Raw genomic sequence first — 20,895 nt, 5'->3', positions numbered from 1 at the left:
CAAACACACATTCCAGCCATGCAGAAACATTCAGGGTGCAAAGCAGAACCAGTCCTGGGAAAGCTTTTGAGGGCCAGGCAGGGAGCGGCCTGGAGTTGCCTTCCCCATTCTGTTCACCTGTTACTCACATGTAGGACAATCCCAGATTAAAGCAGGAGCTAGACTGCACTTCTTTGACTGGACACTGCATCCCTCTGCAAAATAAAACCCCAACCAGTGCGCAGATGCAAACACCAGCAGGATTCCTTTGCAGCTGCTTGTGTGTTAAGGGTTATTTTGCAGACTGCCATGTTCAACGTTCAGGATTCAGAGGGTGGGGTAGCTCAGGACCGCTACTGCTTCAGACTGCAAGCGTTGAGTGTGTGGTGTAATGGTTTGTGCGTCGGGCTATGGCCTGGGAGACCAAGGCTCGAATCTCCACTCAGTAGCCATGACTCATTGACCTTGGTCCAGTCTCTGTCCCCCAGCCTACCCTCCCTCCTAGGGTTGTTGTGAGGATAAAATGGGAAGGGGAGAGACCACGTACACCACGAGAGAAAAGGTGAGATATGAACGTAGTAAATAAATAACTTTTCAGTAGGGCCATATCTGACTTTTTATTGCTCATTAACAAATTTATTGTGGCAATAAGCACTAAGCTCTCAGATACATCATAATAAATGTACCATAATATTGTGAGTGGGTGGTATTTATGAAGGCCTAGAACCAGGCTGGAGCCTTTCCTAGCCCTGACTAGGTCTGGGCAACATCTGGTTTTCAACTTTGTGATATATATCCTCAGGTAAACATCACAATATACTGATGTATCACAATGTCTGAAATAAGGATGGAGCTATGTAGAGGGATTGGCTGGCTTCATGGTTTTCCGCACATTGTGATTTTTTGCATAGCATGTACACATCATGATTTGCAATATATTGCCAGGTCAAAAATTACAAAACAGATATCATGATGTGGACTTCAAACCAGTTTTCAACAATATATCGATATATCGGCCATCCCTATCCCTGATTGGAGTTGCCACGGGTTTGATCCTGGAACAGTTCTCATGCAAAGCGTTTCATCTCCCACTGAGCAATAGCCTTTCCCCTCAAATTGCTTATGTGGTTGCTCTTTGTATGTATTGTAAGAAACTCACATTGTAATAAAAATATGGTTTAGAGAAGGCAGACTGAAGTCCTTTGTATTGCACTCCAAGCCTGAGATGGCCTGGGGCTATAATCTCCAGTAGCGCCATCCAGAAATACACTTCTTGGTGGCAGAGGCCAAACTCACAGATGTGCTTAGACTGCGTACGTGACTAGGTGGCCTCTTTATGGGTACCTGCAAATTATTAAGTTGAGAGATAAACTGAAAACCTTCAGGCTCGTTTTACTTCCAACATATTGATCATGGAGCTGAGTCTCTGACCTATGCTCCTGCCATTGAAGACATTAGCTGATGTGTAATCAGCCTACCAGCATTTTAATTGCACTCCCTGTTTGTGGAATTTTATCTGTATTGGGTATTGTGGGTCCACTCTTAACAGCTGGTACTCTTAACAGTTGGTACTTTGGACCTCACCACCCATCCGGGTACCTCTTAAAATGCCTTGTGGGTTAAGATTCATTATTTAAGCTGTACCACACAGTTGTCAAAGGGCAAAAGGCGGGCAGGTGTGGGGGATTCCCTGGTCCTGAATGGGGTAACCGTGCCCCTGAAGGACCAGGTGCGCAGCCTGGGAGTCATTTTGGACTCACAGCTGTCCATGGAGGCACAGGTTAAATCCGTGTCCAGGGCAGCTGTGTACCAGCTTCATCTGGTACGTAGGCTGAGACCCTATCTGCCTGCGGACTGCCTCGCCAGAGTGGTGCATGCTCTGGTTATCTCCCGCTTGGACTACTGCAATGCGCTCTACGTGGGGCTACCTTTGAAGGTGACCCGGAAACTACAACTAATCCAGAATGCAGCAGCCAGACTGGTGACTGGGAACGGCCGCCGAGACCATATAACACCGGTCTTGAAAGACCTACATTGGCTCCCAGTACGTTTCCGAGCACAATTCAAAGTGTTGGTGCTGACCTTTAAAGCCCTAGAATCATAGAATCATAGAATCATAGAGTTGGAAGAGACCACAAGGGCCATCGAGTCCAACCCCCTGCCAAGCAGGAAACACCATCAGAGCACTCCTGACATATGGTTGTTAAGCCTCTGCTTAAAGACCTCCAAAGTAGGAGACTCCACCACACTCCTTGGCAGCAAATTCCACTGGCAGCAAATTCCACCACACTCCTTGGCAGCAAATTCCTAAACGGCCTCGGTCCAGTATACCTGAAGGAGCGTCTCCACCTCCATCGTTCTACCCGGACACTGAGGTCCAGCACCGAGGGCCTTCTGGCGGTTCCCTCACTGCGAGAAGCCAAGTTACAGGGAACCAGGCAGAGGGCCTTCTCGGTAGTGGCACCCACCCTGTGGAACGCCCTCCCCCCAGATGTCAAAGAGAACAACAACTAACAGACTTTTAGAAGACATCTGAAGGCAGCCCTGTTTAGGGAAGCTTTTAATGTTTGATGTATCATAGTATTTTAATATTCTTTTGGAAGCCGCCCAAAGTGGCTGGGGAAACCCAGCCAGATGGGTGGGGTATAAATAATAAATTATTATTATTATTATTATTATTATTATTATTATTATTATTATTATTTATGAGGGTGATAGACAGGCCATAATTCAATAAATAATTTGTGAATAGTACACTTTATTCACTATTTAGGGAACTAAATAGAGACTGCTTAATTACAAAACTCTCTAAGTGGTATACATAATAAGATGACAGTGGTACCTTGGGTTACATACGCTTCAGGTTACATTCGCTTCAGGTTACAGACTCCGCTAACCCCAAAATTGTGCTTCAGGTTAAGAAGTTTGCTTCAGGATGAGAACAGAAATCGTGCTCCGGCGGCACGGCAGCAGCGGTAGGTCCCATTAACTAAAGTGGTGCTTCAGGTTGAGAACAGTTTCAGGTTAAGTACGGACCACCAGAACAAATTAAGTACTTGACCCGAGGCACCACTGTATTGTTAAAATCCACAAAATGGTTCAAAGCATGAGTATACATAACTTAGTATTCAATAAAATACAGGTAAAATAAGTGAAACTTTGGAAACAGACATAAATAACTAAATTATATTACATTATATTATTTTAATTAAAGTGTCACTACTCACAAAAAAGAAATGGCAGGATTGATGCCCTAGTTTTTAAAATACCATTCGTCCCAGGCCTAGTTTAGTAGGTCACTTTGCTGAAAACAATGGGAAGTTTCTTTTTTCTTGTTTTAAAAAAGAGTTCGATAAGACTTTTCCTTATCAAATAAAAAGAAACAATACAAACTTGAAGCATAGAACCATGTGTTTGGTCACAGCAAATGTAAGAGCAATGGAAAATCTCCCACAAATACACCATCCGTAAGACAGAAACGCTAAATGAAGTTGATTTGCTTGTTTCAGTTGACTTGTTCAGAGGGAGGGAGTGATAAGGAAAACTGGGCATGTGGAAAGCCTTCCTTTCAACTGCTCTGAGAGACTCTTGTTCAGGTAGTGCTACTTGACTTGTACAAACTGTGTAGATCCCAGAGGAGATTCCGGCTCTGCTATCCGGCAGGTAGCTTAAATTCCATTGGCTTCAGGGAGAGTCACTTTACCTGCACACAACAACACATTCAAACAGCCGCAAATCCTTTTATTGGGAGAGTGGTTTACTTTTAACATGGAGTCACGTTGACCAGAGGGCATAAACAGGGACACGTTGCAAAAGATTCAGATTACTTGAGAGTTGGGGTAGTTTGGGCACGGTATCAAGTGTCCCAGCTTTTTGTCCTTGCTAGTAGTGATGCCAGTACTTGCCAGTAGTGATGTATGGAAGTGAGAGCTGGACCATAAAGAAGGCTGATTGCCGAAGAATTGATGCTTTTGAATTATGGTGCTGGAGGAGACTCTTGAGAGTCCCATGGACTACAAGAAGATCAAACCTATCCATTCTGAAGGAAATCAGCCCTGAGTGCTCACTGGAAGGACAGATCCTGAAGCTGAGGCTCCAATACTTTGTCCACCTCATGAGAAGAAAAGAATCCCTGGAAAAGACCCTGATGTTGGGAAAGATGGAGGGCACAAGGAGAAGGGGATGGCAGAGAATGAGATGGTTGGACAGTGTTCTCGAAGCTACCAGCATGAGTTTGACCAAAGTGCAGGAAGCAGTGGAAGACAGCGAGTGCCTGGCATGGTCCATGGGGTCACGAAGAGTCAGACACAACTAAACAACAAACAACAACAAGGCTGGCTTGAACTCCAAGGGAGATCCCTCCCAAAGCGGGGTTTTCAGACAGTGGCTGCAGCACCCTGTTTTGGCAGGGATCAGTAGCAGCCAATCCCAAGTGAGGTTTCCTGGCCAGCCTAGCTTGGGTCAGCTCCGCTTGGGAGGCCCTGAGTGGGACTTCCATTTCATGCCCAATTTAAACGTCACCAGATACAAGGAGCAACCAGGACACCGTTCGAGGCTCCCAGTTATTGCTTTGCAGCTGCAGCATCACCTACCCTCACCCAGTATCCCATACGGCATCAGGTGTGGGGCAGGTGGGGAACCAGCCCCCTCCCAGGCCAGATTAGGACCGCTCTGGCTCCCAGGTTCCCCACTGCTGCCCTGTATCATGGAAACATTCGCCTTGTGCCTGGCGCTGGGATATATAGTTCTCGAGACAGAATGCTTGGGTGTCTTTTGCAGATGCAGAACCTTCGGTTTTCCGACTCCAAGAATGGCTCCGTAGCCTCTCTGCACTCGACCAAGTTTTCCATAACAGTTCCTCCATGCATTCTGTAGGGGTTGCTTAGTAACCTCGTTCTTACACTCCTTATTATGCAACTTAACTTGTGTTTGGTCTGTATTAACATGCTACTGTTGGCTTCAAAGAAAGGGTGCAGCCTTGGCTGGAGTACAGCATCAGTCATTCTCTCCACCTCTTCTTGACCCATTTTCTGTCTTACCCATCCAGGGAGTCTTGCCAGACTGCAGATAGTAAACAGATGTGCCTCTTTCCAGTTGTCTGCCATCCTGTCCTCTCATTTTTAATCTTCAAGAAATAAAGCAGCAGAAGCTGGGCGGCTCTGTCCACGTAAACATCTTAAGAACGTAACATTAGGGTGAAAAGGAGGCAATTTGCAGGTCTCCCCAGATGCAGTGTTTATCTTAAGCAGAAAGCTTTACAGCATCTTTTAGATATTAAATGGAGATCAGCAGGCATTCCATTGAACCTTCAGTTGTTGGATAACTTACGCGACTGATTGTTATCACAGGAACACAACCAGCTGATCTAGTGCCAGACAAGCCAAATAATCATAGAGTCATAGAGATGGAAAGGAACCACGAGGGTCATCTAGTCCAACCCCCTGCAAGGCAGAAATCTGTTGCCCAACATGGGAGTCGAATCCACGACCCTCCGATTAAGAGTCTTGTGCTCTACTGGCTGAGCTGTATGGCAGCAGGTAAAAACATAGGGTTCCCTAGCTTGTAACGTCTTCCCAAGTGACTGGTAGTATTTCTGCATGCAAGGTAAGGCTGATTGGCTTGCTTGTTTCCATGTTTTAGAAACATTATATCCCACCCTTTTGACCCTGAGGGTCATTTAATCTAACTCCCTGCAATGCAGGAACATCAAAGCTTAAAATAGCGTCAAAACAGTCACTACAAAAGAATAGGTAAAACAATTAAAAACAGCAACAATTTGAATCAATTAACTATTAAGCGCCCAGACAAATATATATTTTAACGTACGTGGCTGGTGCCTGAAACTCACTCAACAGGCACAAGGCAAGCACCCCTCTGCAGAATATTCCTGAGTTGGGAGCCACCACCAAAAATACCCAGTTCCTTGTTGCCTCTTGCCTAACCTATGGTGGCAAGGGCTCCCAAAGTAGGATCAGATTGTCCTTTTGGTGCCTGTGACCCAAGCCATGTGAGGTTAAGGCCTCACCTTTGAATTGTGCCTGGCATCTGATAGGTTGGCAAAATAAGCAAGGGGAGCAGCCAGGTAAGGAAGTTGAGATTGCAAGGGCAGCAAGTTGTTTTCCTGGGGGGTCGCTTTGAGAAGGAAGTGAGGTGGTGGGCCTTCTCCCCACCCCATCGCCACTCCCAGAAGTTCAGTTATTGCAAACACCATTTTAGAAACATAGGGAACTCATTAATGCCAAGTTGGATCCAATGGTCTATCTAACCTAGTACTGTCCATCCAAGAGATGGGGAACCTGTGATCTTCCAGATATTGCTAAACAACCAGTTCCCCAATGTTCTGCACCACACAGCCCCAGACTTCTTTTGCCCTTGGGTTGAGAAGGAAGGAAAGTGTAAGGAAGGCAGTGCTACTCTTCAATAGGCCAGTTGTTTATCCCTACCTTAGAAACATGTACAGTGGTACCACGGGTTACATACGCTTCAGGTTACAGACTCTGCTAACCCAGAAATAGTACCTCGGGTTAAGAACTTTGTTTCAGGATGAGAACAGAAATCGTGCTCCGGCAGTGCGGCAGCAGCGGGAGGCCCCATTAGCTAAAGTGCTGCTTCAGGTTAAGAACAGTTTCAGGTTAAGAATGGACCTCCAGAACGAATTAAGTTCTTAACCCAAGGTACCACTGTAAAGGAGGCTCGGGAAATGTTTTAAGGATTGGGAAGTTAAGGAAATCCTACCCGACGTTGGCGGAGAAAATGGCGCAGAATAAATGTGTTATGAGTGAATCAGTATATTAGAGATTCTACTGAGTAAATAAGAATGGGAAGGAGTCTCTGCTCCTCAAAAGAGACATAGATAAAAGGTTGAAAGAACAAACTTATATGTGTGAGATAAGACAATGTTTCAAATGCCTGTGGAATTTAGTACACTCAGGAGAAAGTCCCCTGGCAGCTCCAATCAGGGATAGGGATGGCTGATATATCAATATATTGTTGAAAACTGGTTTGAAGTCCACATCGTGATATCGGTTTTGCAATATTTGACCTGGCAATATATTGCAAATCATGATGTGTACATGCTATGTGGAAAACCATGAAGCCAGCCAATGCCAGCTAAAGTGGTGCTTCAAGTTAAGAACAGTTTCAGGTTAAGAACGGACCTTCAGAACGTATTAAGTACGTAACCAGAGGTACCACTGTAGTTGGAAAGAACTTCACAGGTCACCAATGCCCCCTTTTTGAAGCAAGAATGCTGTCTCATATAAAATGCATAATTGCTGACGTCTGATAATGCATCTTCACCTGCCACAGTCAAATTAAAGCACCACTGCTTTAAAATTGTTGCTTTTGCTCAAATCCTCGTGATATCCTGGACTTGTTTGGGGAAATGCTCACCAGGACTTCCTGCAGAGGCCAAGTCCTTGCTATCTATTTACAAAAGAGATTGGCTTGCCAAGCTGAACCTGAATGATAAGGGGGAAAACGGATCCAATGTAGTTTGCAGTCGGGTTAAGCCAAAATCAACAAACCTCTCCGTTAACCTGAGATGCCTGTACAGCTAAAAAACACACACCTGTTTTGGGTTTTCCCCACCCCTCCTTTCTGAAGCAAAAACAACCTAGGGTTTCTGGCAGGATTCATGCACCTGCTGGCAGATTCAGGTTCCACAATTAAAGCTGATTTGCTGCTCTTGAGCTACAAACCTATCCCACCCCCAGTGTGACTTTTCAGGATAAGGAACGTGATGGGAAAATCACTTGCTTGACGCAGCATCCTTCAGTCTTCCTGCAAACAAATTGGAGCAAATGCTTAATAAGCAATTGCCTGGAAGCAGTGGCGTAGCGTGGGTTGTCAGCACCCGGGGCAAGGCAAGTAATTTGTGCCCCCTAACCTGTGGATTTGCGCCCCCTAACCGGTGGATTTGCGCCCCCTAACCCTAACCCCCAGATGTTGCGCCCGGTGTGGCCAGCCCCCCCCCTGCACCCCCCACGCTACACCACTGCCTGGAAGGGACCGCATAATCCTGCTTCACCTTAAAAGGTGAACAGGTTTATTGTTTGCCTCTTGTAGACTTGAGCCCACTTCATCAAATGCTGAAGCGTGATCCTCAGTTGTCAGGTTACATCTAGGCTTGGTTTAGACATGCCGCAGAATGAATGTTGAAGTGCCGAGACAGTAGACTGATGCTGCTGTTACTTCTGGCTGCAGGAGAATGATCACATTCTGAAATTCTCTCCTGTCTTTTCATTTTAAAATTTCAACTGATTTTTAAACTTAATTACATTGTTGTGTTGCTTGCACACTGCTTGGGGACAGGTGCAACTAAGTGGTATGTAAGTGGTTTATAAACATATACCGTATTTCCCCCCCATGTATAAGACAAGCCCTATTTTGAGGAACTCCAATTTAAGAAAATGGGGGGAGTTATTGAGCTTTTTGGGGGGAGGGGGAATCATGGCTGCAACCAATCACCCGTCCCCGCTATGCACTATCCATGTATAAGATGACCCCCAATCATAGCTGTCAACTTACAGATTTGAAAATAAGGGACCAGCAGCCTCGAAAATAAGGGATCAGCAGCCAAAATAAGGGATTTTGCTTCGCTTATGAGTTCCATAGGCCCTACCCCACCCAAGAGGGAGGGAGAAGAGACTCTTGCCCACACCGCCCGCGAGCCCGGCATAAGGCAGTTGCAGCGGTGCCGCGGCCGCTGAAGCGCCGCCCTTCTGCATCCCTCCCCATCCCCTCCTCTTCCTCCTCCCTCTGGCTGCCACCTCCGGCTTCCCCTGGCAGCACGGCGGAAGCCTTGCAAGAGAGGGGCTGCCTGCCTGCCTGCCTGCCTGCCCGCCCGCCGCCACCCGTCTTTCACAATTTGCTCCTGAGGGGGGAAAGGGAGAGACGGAGACGCGGCAGCTCATGCGTGCTCTCACTCTCTCGAGGTGGAGACCCCCGAGCCACTGCTTCCCTCCTGAGCCGGGTGAGCATGAAACCATGGAAATTTAAGGGACATCATCAGTCCGAGACACCAGCAGGACACGGCGCTGGGATAAGGGAGTTTCCCACCAAATAAGGGACGGTTGACAGCTATGCCCCCAATTTTGAACATTATTTTGCAGTAAGAAAACCTTGGTTTATACATGGAAAAGTACAGTAAATATAAACACTAAAAATTGAGCACAAACAGAAAAGCAGCATGGCTGGCAATCAGACTGTGACTAGGACGATTCTCTCTTGATATGCTCATCCCCTGTTGCATAGAGACTTTTATATTTTTAATCTGGAGGAATATCCCAAACTGGGATTTCCCCAGATTTTTGCAGCCTGGTGTGCTGCAGTCCCTTTTGCCACCCCATCCAAAACTTGTTCTTCTGCAGGCATGGACTTAGCATGCAACTTTGATTTTTTTACTTTAGTTCAAATTGCTCTGGAAGTTGTTTTTCTGCAGGGTTCTTCTATCTGAGGTCAGAGCAGAATGCCATTAAATATAGTTCATTAAATGCCATTAAATATAGTTCATCAACCAAAACAGCTTGACCCAAATATTTGGCGAGGGTGACATGGCCTTTCAACTTCTGAACAGGCACATGTGACTTCCCTGGCAAGTCCCTTTGCAAACATTTGCTCTGACCCTCCAAAGGTCTTTGTAGATTGGCTAGATTAATTTATCGGGGAGGGAAAGTCCATGTTTAACTGCTCCAAACTTAAGAAGAGTGTTTCTTGTTTAGGGCAGGAGGGAGTCATTGTCAGTTGGGTTGTAGCAGTGGGGAACACAACACCATATAGAAGCAAAACAGCTAAGGGCTTGAGGCAAGGAGTCTATCATTGACTTGGGTTCACTAAGAGAAACTGGTAGAGGGATATTGATGATGCAAGGTGTACTGGATTTTGTGTGTGTCTGTGTGTGTGCCTTGTGGCTCTTCCACAGTGTTTGTTTCTGACAGGTCCACAAGAAGAAAAGTTGTTGAACCTCACTTTAAGTAACAGATGTGTAATGATTCAACACAAAAGGGCAAAAGGCAGTCGTCGTTGCATCCCCATTATCTAGCACAATACTTTTGGGAAATGATGGAAAGGTGTGAGGGAAGGTTGAAGAGAAATCTCTTCTCCCTACTCCCCACCCCATAACCATATAATGTGTGGGTGTTTGTTTTCACAAACGACATTCATAATTGGAGACCGCAGTTATTTCATTATCAAAGCTGGCTTTTTCTTTCTATAAATTAGCATCGGTGAACCCATTTCTTGGCTTTCAAACTCTGGGTTGTCAAAGAGTCCAAGATATTGTCAAGACTCCTACACAACTTGAGACCGGGATACCTAAAAGATTTCCCCGCCTCTTACATAACCAGTTGGTTGCTATGCTCTGCAGTAGATGCACTTTTAGCAGATAACCATTTCACCACCACAAGGTCCATTCTGTATGGTGCAGGATTCACCATACAGTGTGGCAACACCTACACGCTGAAACTCCCTTCCATTACATAACAGAGAAACGGTATCTCTTGTCATATAGAAGTTGCTCCACCACCATGTCCATTTTGGTTTCTTTCTCCCGCATCTTTTCCAGCTTTTCAATATCATTTTTTTTAGGTGTGGTCTTGGAGACACAGTATTCCAAGTGTGGTCACACCATGTAGAAGCTTACAGTGGTACCTCAGGTTAAGTACTTAATTCGTTCCGGAGGTCCGTTCTTAACCTGAAACTGTTCTTAACCTGAAGCACCACTTTAGCTAATGGGGCCTGCTGCTGCCGCCATGCCGCCGGAGCACAATTTCTGTTCTCATCCTGAAGCAAAGTTCTTAACCCGAGGTACTATTTCTGGGTTAACAGAGTCTGTAACCTGAAGCATATGTAACCTGAAGCATATGTAACCCGAGGTACCACTGTACTTTACCACTTGTATGCATTTAATTTTGATGGCATGGTTTTGAAACCAGCATTTTACATTGGTTTTTCTCTCCCTCCATCCCCCCTCCCCCTATTTTTTTTAGTAAGATAAATTGTAAACTTCTTTAGAAGCCAATTGTTCATTTGTGGAACCACAGAAAGCCCCTGGTCCTCCTGGCCACCTCCCAGTCCTGGTTATGCTTATAGCGGATCATTGCAACGTTGCTATAGAAATAGCCCTTGAAGTCTTGCACAGCTGCTCAGGCTCCTGAAAGCTCAGCAGTTTTATCTAGTTCTGCCTTGGTGAGCACTAGCAAAACGACTTGGGGTTTTGTAACCTTGAAGAATGTAATTTAACACTCACCCCCTCCCCTGCAAGCCTCTGTCTCTGGCCTTGCAGCAAAACATGCCTATCAGCACAGCTTCTTTTCCAGCCTCTGCTACTCAGATCTCAGTGGTTCAGTATGAATTAGCTTGCAAATGAAGGGCAGAAACTTGCATGCTAATGACAAATATGTTGTCTTCTTTTTCAGCTCTCAAGAGGATGAAAGGCCCATGTCACCGTTCTACCTAAGGTATTTACGTACTTCTACTTGCTTGTCTCCACTATGTTTCAGCTTTGTAAGAAACTGCTGCGGATGGGAGACAGTTATTAGTGTTTTCTGCAGTATTTTTACAGTGTGCTCTAACGGACATGTCCTTCCTTAGCCAATGAAAGGAATCAGCTGTTCTGCATCCAGGCCAGGTGCAACAAAGCTCTTTTTCACACAACACATAATTGTGGAAATCGCTGCCCCAAAGAAGTGCCGCAGGCTGCATGTATTCAGTGAAAACATGGAGGGAGAAGTGGTTTCATACATACTGACCCCACCCATTGAAAGCAGCATGGTCAGACGGACACATAAACCTTGCGACAGCGGTTACTGGGGCCCAGTCAGACTGGTAGGCCAGAAGGTTGGGAGACAAACAGCAGGGGGAGCCAGAGCCAATAACAAAAGTCTCTATGACTTTTCCTGATTTCTACACATCGGTTTCTCAATCTCAGAATGCCAGGGATTTGTTGCTTATTTTAGCTAGGAGATGTTTAGGGATTTTTCTTCTTGTTGTTTTAAATAATATAGTGGAGATAGTTTGGGAAGGGCTGTGGCAAAGTGATAGGGCATCTGCTTTGTACAAGATCACCGGCATGTCTAAGTAGGAGAGACCCCCTGTCCAAAACTTTGGAAAGCCTCTTGCAGTCATTATAGACAATAATTCACTCCTGGTTTGACTTGGTTTCCCACGTTTCTGTGATTATATAAGGAGATGCCTGTGCAAATATTTCATATCACACATAGGAACAAATGGCGTTCCGGAGGTCTTTGCGTTTTGAAAGTTGTTTTCCAGGCTTGCTTTTATCATTCCTGGAATATTTGAATACGGGAAAAGCATCTAGGGCATAATCTCCTAGTGGGACTACTCGGTGAGCAGGTCTTGGAAGCGCATTGGTGGTGTGCCCCATTTAAATCAGTATCTCGTTAATTAAAGCAAAGCAATAATCTAGCTTTGCGACATAATTCCCTGTTGCACAGCTTGTTTCTTTTTGTTACTTCACTTAGCATCATAATGCACCCCTGATTACATTTGGCAGCTTGTTTATTTAAAAAGGAAGGAAGGAAGAAAGAATGGCTGCTCAGTGTCACACACCAGAAATGCGTGGTTTGCCAAGAGGAGTTAATTTGGCAGGGAAGGTGGCCGCAAGGTGGCCAACGGCGGGTGCTTCGTCGCCTGAGAGCTCTCGTGGCAAGAGAGCTCTTGCTGCTTCAACAACTCCTGCCATTTATCTTCCCTGCCTTGCTGCAGAAACCAAAGGGGGGGGGGGAATTGCCCTGCGATTCCATGCCAGAAGCTGCTTTGCAAGACATCTCTTTTCTTTTCCCACCCTGCCGTTTTGCTGACTTCCTGCCCCGCCGCGCTTGCCTTGATGTAGACATATTTATGCGATAGAACAACTGAGCAATTAACGTAAACACATGGAGGATGTGGGCTGCAGCTTTTATACAGTACACAGAGTACAATGGTCGAGAGGAGAGACGGTTATGTAACATGCTGGGTGGGTGCAAACAAGAGCTGTCCATATTCCAAGGACTGCACGGTGCTTTTTCTCTTGCCAGCTGGCAGGAACGTTATGTATATGCCTTTTTTTATTCGTCTTATCATCGGCGCTGCAAATGTTGCAGAGTTTCTGATGAGCGCAGCGGCTTGTGTTCCTTAACGATCTCCTCTCTCCCGTTTCAGTCAAGGGACGTAACCTAAAGAGCACAGCGGAATGATTAAACAAACATCTGTAACATTAGAATATTAATTGTCTGAAATTCCTTTTGGACTTGGTGCACTCTTAAATCCCCCTCCATGTGGGTGCAGCCCTTTGTAAATCCAAGTGCAAACATCTGCTTAACCTTGAGCCAGTTTCTACAGCCCTATCTGTAAAAGTAGACAAATAACCGGAGGCTTTCAGTCAAAGATTTGGCCTGTTATTTGCTCTGCACATCTTCTCCCTACCTGTTGTGTGTCTGTCTTCTTTCCCCTGTGACTCCTCTTCCTTGCCTTGTCTGCTGCATTGTTCCAGCCCTCTTTCTGTTCCAGCCCTCCTTTCCTAGATTCCCCTGTCTCTGTTTCCCTTAGCACAGCCTCTGCCAATCTGGCGCCTTCCAGATGTTTTGGACAACAACTCTCAGCCAGGCCAGCTGTGCACCTGGCCTCCCATCCCTATGGTAGGTTGAGACTCTAAGCAAGAGAGCAGCTAAGCCAATGGTAACCAGTGGCTTGGCCAGCCCCACTGTGACAGACAGGCAAGTAGCTGAGCCAATCACAGCTGGAGTTCATCACCACCATGACCACTGCTTAGTGCACTATAAGGTTTTTTTAACAATATAAAACAATATGCTATTTCTCAATTTTGTGGTGGTGCTAAATTGACACAAGAATCTTGCATGCCAAAAATATTGTTTATATGACTAAAAGCAAATAGCACTTGGAACCGTGATTGCCTTCCCTCCATTGTTTTATTAAGAGCAACAAAAACTATATTATATTATCAAACATGTGATACAATTCCATTCAAATAAACAGGAATATTGTCATCCATTTTAGGAGGTGTCAGTTGTAGCTTAAAACATGAAGCTGCCGTGTTTTAATAGGTTAAAAGCCAAGAGGATCATTGTTTGGTTTTCTAAACCTTTGTACACAAAAACTTTCTGTGTCTTGTCTTTTGCTTGGTAATCCTGGGTTTATATTAGCACGGAGATTCTTAGATAAGCAGGGCGTACTTCAGAAAACTGAAAAGAACAGGTGGTGTATGTCAACAGGGGTAGATAAGAAACTTTCAGGTAATGCAAGCAGAGCCTGGGTCTCCGGGTGTTTAGGTCAGCCAAGTAGAAATGATCAGTTGTACACGAGAAAACCATGTTCTGATTGGACTTTAGAGATGCTTGGCAGAGGCAGCAGAATACTCTTGTGCAAAACAAAATTTGACATCATGAATGGCTTCTGTCCATGAGCCAGAGAAAGACTTAATTCCTATTATGCTAGTGGGTGCAATGTATAGAGAAGGGACATCTAAGACGCAGACCCCTTTCCTTTTCGTATTGAAAATATCAGGCTCGTCTCCTGAAGGAGGCACCAAGTCTCTTCTAGAGCAGGATTTGCCACTACTGTGAAAGTATATCTGCTAATATATCTGCCAGTTAATTGCCTTTGGTGTCTGAGAAAGGTCTCATTCAACATCCCATCAAAAATACAGAACGCATGAGGGACTCTATGCTGTTCCTGGCCCAGCAGTTCCTGTTTGCTCTAGCTCAGCATCTCCTACGTAACCCCACGGCAGCCATTTTTTATTATGCCACATCACCCCGGCAGCCATTTTGTGACTGGCGCCCACAGAAACGTCCTTCTCAGAATTCCAGATATGTCCTTGCAGTCCAAAAAGGTTGGCGATCCCTGTTCTAGAGGGGGAAACAGTGTGGTGTTGGTGGTGCTGATGGTCCCTCAGAAGAGAAGTCTGTCTTTTGGTTTGCTTTCGTGACTCTGGGCTCCAACAACTGTCATCGTTTTTTAGGAAAGCTCCCTAGCGCCAACTCAGTTAACTGCGTGTTGCAAGCAAATGCATTTAAGTAATCTGTGGTGCCATATTTTGAAACTAAAGCCCCTTTTTTAAAAAAAGTGAGGGATTGTAAAGGACTGAAGGGGCAGGATGCTTAACCTGCCTCCTCACAACACTGTGAGTCTAAGCATTTTCTATGGGGCAGAAGCAACCATTTTGGAGAACAGTAAGGCGCTGACAAATGGGGAAGGGTTAAAAACCAGGGGTTAACTGCCACTCCTTTGGGCATAAAGGTGGAATTTAATTAAAATAATTATCCACCCACCCTTGGCTGCACCTTAATTCTGAAATGCTCTGTTTTCAATGTAAGCTAATTTAATTTGTTTTTGTTTTTTAAAAAACTTAATTCGAACTTGCACCCAGATCTCAGCAGGGCTTATTACCAAGAAGCTCAGGCCGTGTCAGTGTTTTGGGGGAGTTAGGGTTAGACGTTGCTTTTTTTACTTTAGCAGAGTGGCGTTGTGGTTGGAGTCTTGCGTTCGAATCCCCGCTCAGCCGTGAAGTTCACTGAGTGACCTTCGGCCAGTCACTGCCTCTCAGCCTCATGTGCCACACAAGGTTGTTGGGGTTAAGTGAGGGGGAAGAAAACCATGTGTGTTCACTTTAAGCTCCTTGGAGGGAAAAGGTGGTTTATAAATGCGGCAGATAAATGAGAATGATGTCACACTGTCTGAGTTTAACAGGCATGATTTTGTGCCCCCCCCCCCAAAAAAAAAAATCTAATATAGGAGAGTCCATGCCTTGGGTGGAGAGAGCATAGACTTGCCAAAGTGAATAATACAGGAGAGGTCCCTGTGGGTAGCCTCAGCGAAAATCTTTGCACGCCGTCCCGGCTAGGCTTTCAGCTGCAGGTGTCGCTGCTCACAAATCCCCAGCGATGATTTGATTAGAGGAAAGGGGGAGGAAAGTGCAAGAGTAAATAATTGCTTTCTGCCTGGACAACTTCCTCGATAAGAGAAGCAGCCGCCTTGCAAACACACCAGGGCACACGATGACAGACGTGTGAAAATGCTGCAAGAAAGCTAGACTTCAGCCTTGCCTGGTCCCCTGTTAAAAGCCGATTGATCTGCAGGCACTTGCCTCTGTGCTGTAAAAAGAAAAGGCCTCACCTTCTCATTTACGTGCATCGAAGCTGCTGCTGCTGCTGCTGCTATAAGACACAAGGTCAGGCCAAGCTTGCTGTGGTTCCCGGTCAGTTGGTATCTCTGCAGATACATATGGCCAACTTGAGTACCGTACAGATGTTGTCATTGTGTTGCGGCTCCCTGATGACTCTGTGTTCATCCTCTGAGACCCTTCTTTGTGCGCCTCTTCCACACGGGGCCGGAAGAGTGGCAACACGAGAATGGGGCCTTTTCTGCAGTGGCTTCCCATTTGTGGAATGCTCTCCCCAGCAAGACTGGCACCTTCATTATATATCTTTAGGTGTCAGGCCTTTCGCTGATTAATACTCTATGGCCTTTTAAATGTGTTTGTGGGAGGGGGGCATTATTGTTTCATTGCTTCTGTTTTGACTATCTCTTTTGTACTTTTATCGTGTATTTTTATCTTGAGATCTTTTGATGAAGGGCGGCATATGAATCTAATAAATCATAGAATCATAGAGTTGGAATAAACCACAAGGGCCATCGAGTCCAACCCCCTGCCAAGCAGGAAACACCATCAGAGCACTCCTGACATATGGTTGTCAAGCCTCTGCTTAAAGACCTACAAAGTAGGAGACTCCACCACACTCCTTGGCAGCAAATTCCACTGTCGAACAGCTCTTACTGCCAGGAAGTTCTTCCTAATGTTTAGGTGGAATCTTCTTTCTTGTAGTTTGGATCCATTGCTCCGTGTCCGCTTCTCTGGAGCAGCAGAAAACAACCTTTCTCCCTCCTCTATGTGACATCCTTTTATATATTTGAACATGGCTATCATATCACCCTTGATGGCAGAAAGTGAAGAGGAATTAAAGAACCTTTTAATGAGGGTGAAAGAGGAGAGCGCAAAATATGGTCTGAAGCTCAACATAAAAAAAACGAAGATCATGGCCACTGGGCCCATCACCTCCTGGCAAATAGATGGGGAAGAAATGGAGGCAGTGAGAGGTTTTACTTTCTTGGGCTCCATGATCAGTGCAGATGGTGACAGCAGTCACGAAATTAAAAGACGCCTGTTCCTTGGGAGAAAGGCGATGGCAAACCTAGACAACATCTTAAAAAGCAGAGACTTCACCTTGCCAACAAAGGTCCGTATAGTAAAAGCCATGGTTTTCCCAGTAGTGATGTATGGAAGTGAGAGCTGGACCATAAAGAAGGCTGATCGCCGAAGAATTGATGCTTTTGAATTATGGTGCTGGAGGAGACTCTTGAGAGTCCCATGGACTGCAAGAAGATCAAACCTCTCCATTCTGAAGGAAATCAGCCCTGAGTGCTCACTGGAAGGACAGATCGTGAAGCTGAGGCTCCAATACTTTGGCCACCTCATGAGAAGAGAGGACTCCCTGGAAAAGACCCTGATGTTGGGAAAGATGGAAGGCACAAGGAGAAGGGGACGACAGAGAATGAGATGGTTGGATGGTGTTCTTGAAGCTACTAGCATGAGTTTGATCAAACTGCGGGAGGCAGTGGAGGACAGAAGTGCCTGGCGTGCTCTGGTCCTTGGGGTCACGAAGAGTCGGACACGACTAAACGACTAAACAAATCATATCACCCCTTAACCTCCTCTTCTCCAGGCTAAACATGCCCAGCTCCCTTAGCCGTTCCTCATAAAGGCATCGTTTCCAGGCCTTTGACCATTTTGGTTGCCCTCCTCTGGACACGTTCCAGTTTGTCAGTGTCCTTCTTGAACTGTGGTGCCCAGAACTGGACACAGTACTCCAGGTGAGGTCTGACCAGAGCAGAATACAGTGGCACTATTACTTCCCCTGAATAAATAAATATTTAGTGGCAAACCCGGGTTTTGCTCTGGGTGAAGTGTATCCTTGTACACCTGACCCTGTAAGGCTGGACCACAAATAAATAAAAGAATCCTAAGGACTAGCGCCTTAACTCGTTTTTAGGCCTTGCTTTGGCAAGACCTGGAGGTCTGTCCTAAGTTGAAGCCCTGGTCTTCTTCTTCTTCTTAGAATCATAGAATCGTAAGAGAGATGGAAGGGACCACAAGGGTCATTTAGTCCAACCCCCTGCGATGCAAGACTCTTTTGCCCAACATAGGGCTGGAACCCACAACCCTGAGATTCAGATTCTCACACTGTACCAAGTGAGCTATCCCAGCAGTTCTTCTCTGTTACATTTGTACCCCACCTTTCCTTCAAGGAGATCAAGGTGACCTAGATAGTTCTCATCCCCTTCTGATCCTCACAACAGTCCTGTGAGGTAGTTTGGGCTGAGATCATGGGACCGGCTCAGGGTCACCCAGCAAGCTTTGCATTAGAAGAATGCCGCCCGTCTCTGCTTTGGCTGATGAATAGACTGCTTCTTTCTAGACTAACCCAACTTGTTCTGGGTAGCAGCGAGGGGTTCACACATTACAGTGGTACCTCTGGATGCGAACGGGATCCATTCCGGAGCTCCGTTCACATCCTGAAGTGAATGCAATCCACAGGTCACGATTCGCTGCTTCCGCGCATGTGTGTGACGTCATTTTGAGCATCTGCGCATGCATGAGCGGCGAAACCCGTAAGTAATGTACTCCGTTACTTCCGGGTCGCCGCAGAGCGCAACCCGAAAAGGCTTAACCTGAAGCGACTTCAACCCGAGGTATGACTGTACTAGAAAGTACTAGCAGGAATCCTTAGCGGTAAGTCTGAAGAAGCACACCGGAGACAAACTGTTTGAGAAGCAGGACGCTGGAAGCGTTTACTTGTTTAGCAAGTGTCCATTAGGGTGGTGTGCTGAGCCTTGCATTTCGCGGCGTATCTGCCTCCCTCAGCGACACCATGTCGTTTTTGTTTGCACACATGCAGGCCAGCCAGCTGGGCGAACTAATTCTCTTGCCGATAAGAGGATCAAGCCCAACGAAATGTTTTAAGCTCATAACAACTTGGTTTATGAATACTGTAGTCAGGCTCTGAACCTCAGTAACATGTCACATGGCCCCTCTTATCTGCAAAGCTGAGTCAGCGGAATGGAGGAGGCGGAGAGACAGGACTCCTGCACGTCTCAGACCTGACCTTGCCTCCCAGTTCAGAGAGCTGCTCCGAAGACAAGGCCCCGCATCAGGCTGTGTTTTCGCTTCCTGGGAAGACCAAACTTTGACGATGATAGGTAGCCCCACGGAGAGGTCATTGCAGTAGTCCAAGCGGGAGATAACTAGAGCATGCGCCACTCTGGCGAGACAAGTCGGCGGGCAGGTAGGGTCTCAACCTGCGTACCAGATGGAGCCAGTAGACAGCTGCCCTGGACACAGAATTGACCTGCACCTCCATGGACAGCTGTGAGTCCAAAATGACTCCCAGGCTGCGCACCTGGTCCTTCAGGGACACAGTTACCCCATTCAGTATTGTCCTACGTGGCATCACTTACGCCTAGGGAAATCATGTGCATTGTTGTATCTGGTAAATTGGGCATGTGGCTGCTTTCAGGCCGGTGACACGAGGCAGAAAATTTCCCGAGTGCCTTATTTTTCCACAGAAAATGTCCAACGTTGTAAGTCCATTAGGAACAATGAACGGATGCCAATTGCAAATAAGTACAGTGGTGCCTCAGGTTAAGTACTTAATTTGTTCCAGAGGTCCGTACTTAACCTGAAACTGTTCTTAACCTGAAGCACCACTTTAGCTAATGGGACCTCCTACTGCTGCCGCACCGCCGGAGCACGATTTCTGTTCTCATCCTGAAACCTGAAGCACTATTTCTGGGTTAGCGGAGTCTGTAACCTGAAGTGTATGTAACCTGAAGCGTATGCAACCCGAGGTACCACTGTATTAGGTAGGCTACGCAGTTTCACAGTTTTTAGCTCCGTTTAGTGATGTCTGTTAATATAAACTTGCTAAATTAGACCCCTCTCTAGGGCACAGTTGCCCATGCAGTGATAACCTCACAGTCGAATTACTGCAGTGTGCTCCATGCAAGGTGACCCTTCGCCAGAGGCTGCAGCTCATGCAGAACCCAGCAGCTAGGTTGTGGGGACAAACTTGTGGAGACAAACTACTGACAGCACATAGCACCCTGCTTGTGGGATTTGTGTCAGCTGCTCTTGTACTGCTGAGCCACGTTCAGGGTGTTGATGCTAATATAGAAAGCCCTGTACAGCTCAGGACCAGGTTACCTGAGAGACTGCCTTATCCAGTAGATCTACACAGTAGATCACTGAAGTCTGCAGGAGAATTTCTCCTGCAAGCCCCAAAGATCTCAGAAGCCAGGTCTGCAGTAACTCACAGTAGGGATTTTACTGTGGGGTGGAGTAGCATTCCTTTCGAGGTAGAACAGGTGCATAATTTTTTGCAATGTATGTCTACCAGTTATGGTTTTAGTCTTGTCTTAAATGTTTTTGTTTTGCTTTTGTGCTTTTAAGCGTTTTTAATAATGTATTCAAATGCCTTTGTCTCAAGGCATTTACACACATTATTAAAAATGTGCTGTTGTTTAGGAGGCAGTGAATTAATGGTGGTAGTCGTAATAATAATAATAGTAATATAATAATAATAATAATAATAATAATAATAATAATAATAATAATAATGCTTCAGAAAATTTCCCAGCGCAGACCGAAGTTTCTCCCAATACAAATCACCCTAAGCAAATAGGGTGTATAGGAAAACTTACCACAAAACACACCAGTGCTCCTGCCACATTGGCACATGATAAGAAGCAGTGCAAGGAGACTGAATCTGCGTTAGGAACGAAAGAGTTGCCATTCACCTAGTTCAGCCTTCATGGGCAGAAAGGCATTTATGTGAAACTTGC

At 45.9% G+C, this 20,895-nt stretch overlaps 1 protein-coding gene and 1 long non-coding RNA gene across 5 annotated transcripts in view; one reads left to right on the top strand and one right to left on the bottom strand.

Moving 5' to 3' along the window:
• FAM13A (family with sequence similarity 13 member A) overlaps positions 1 to 20,895 on the top strand; it is a 158,204-nt gene that overhangs the window by 89,121 nt on the left and 48,188 nt on the right. For all 4 annotated transcript variants that reach the window (XM_082236349.1, XM_082236348.1, XM_082236350.1 and 1 more), the window contains one exon: positions 11,397 to 11,438. In XM_082236349.1, the coding sequence (XP_082092475.1) occupies positions 11,397 to 11,438 (42 nt within the window). The remainder of the gene's footprint in view (positions 1 to 11,396; positions 11,439 to 20,895) is intronic.
• Positions 12,884 to 14,829, bottom strand: LOC309540147. Its single transcript, XR_014223068.1, has 2 exons — positions 13,405 to 14,829; positions 12,884 to 13,154 (listed from the first exon to the last, which is right to left on the bottom strand). It is a non-coding gene; the product is annotated as an uncharacterized lncRNA (long non-coding RNA).

The sequence above is a fragment of the Podarcis vaucheri genome (assembly GCF_965113315.1).
Source record: "Podarcis vaucheri genome assembly, chromosome: 9".
NCBI lineage: Eukaryota > Metazoa > Chordata > Lepidosauria > Squamata > Lacertidae > Podarcis > Podarcis vaucheri.
Note: the sequence above shows the minus strand (reverse complement) of the source record. Positions and strands in the feature narration are given on the sequence as shown.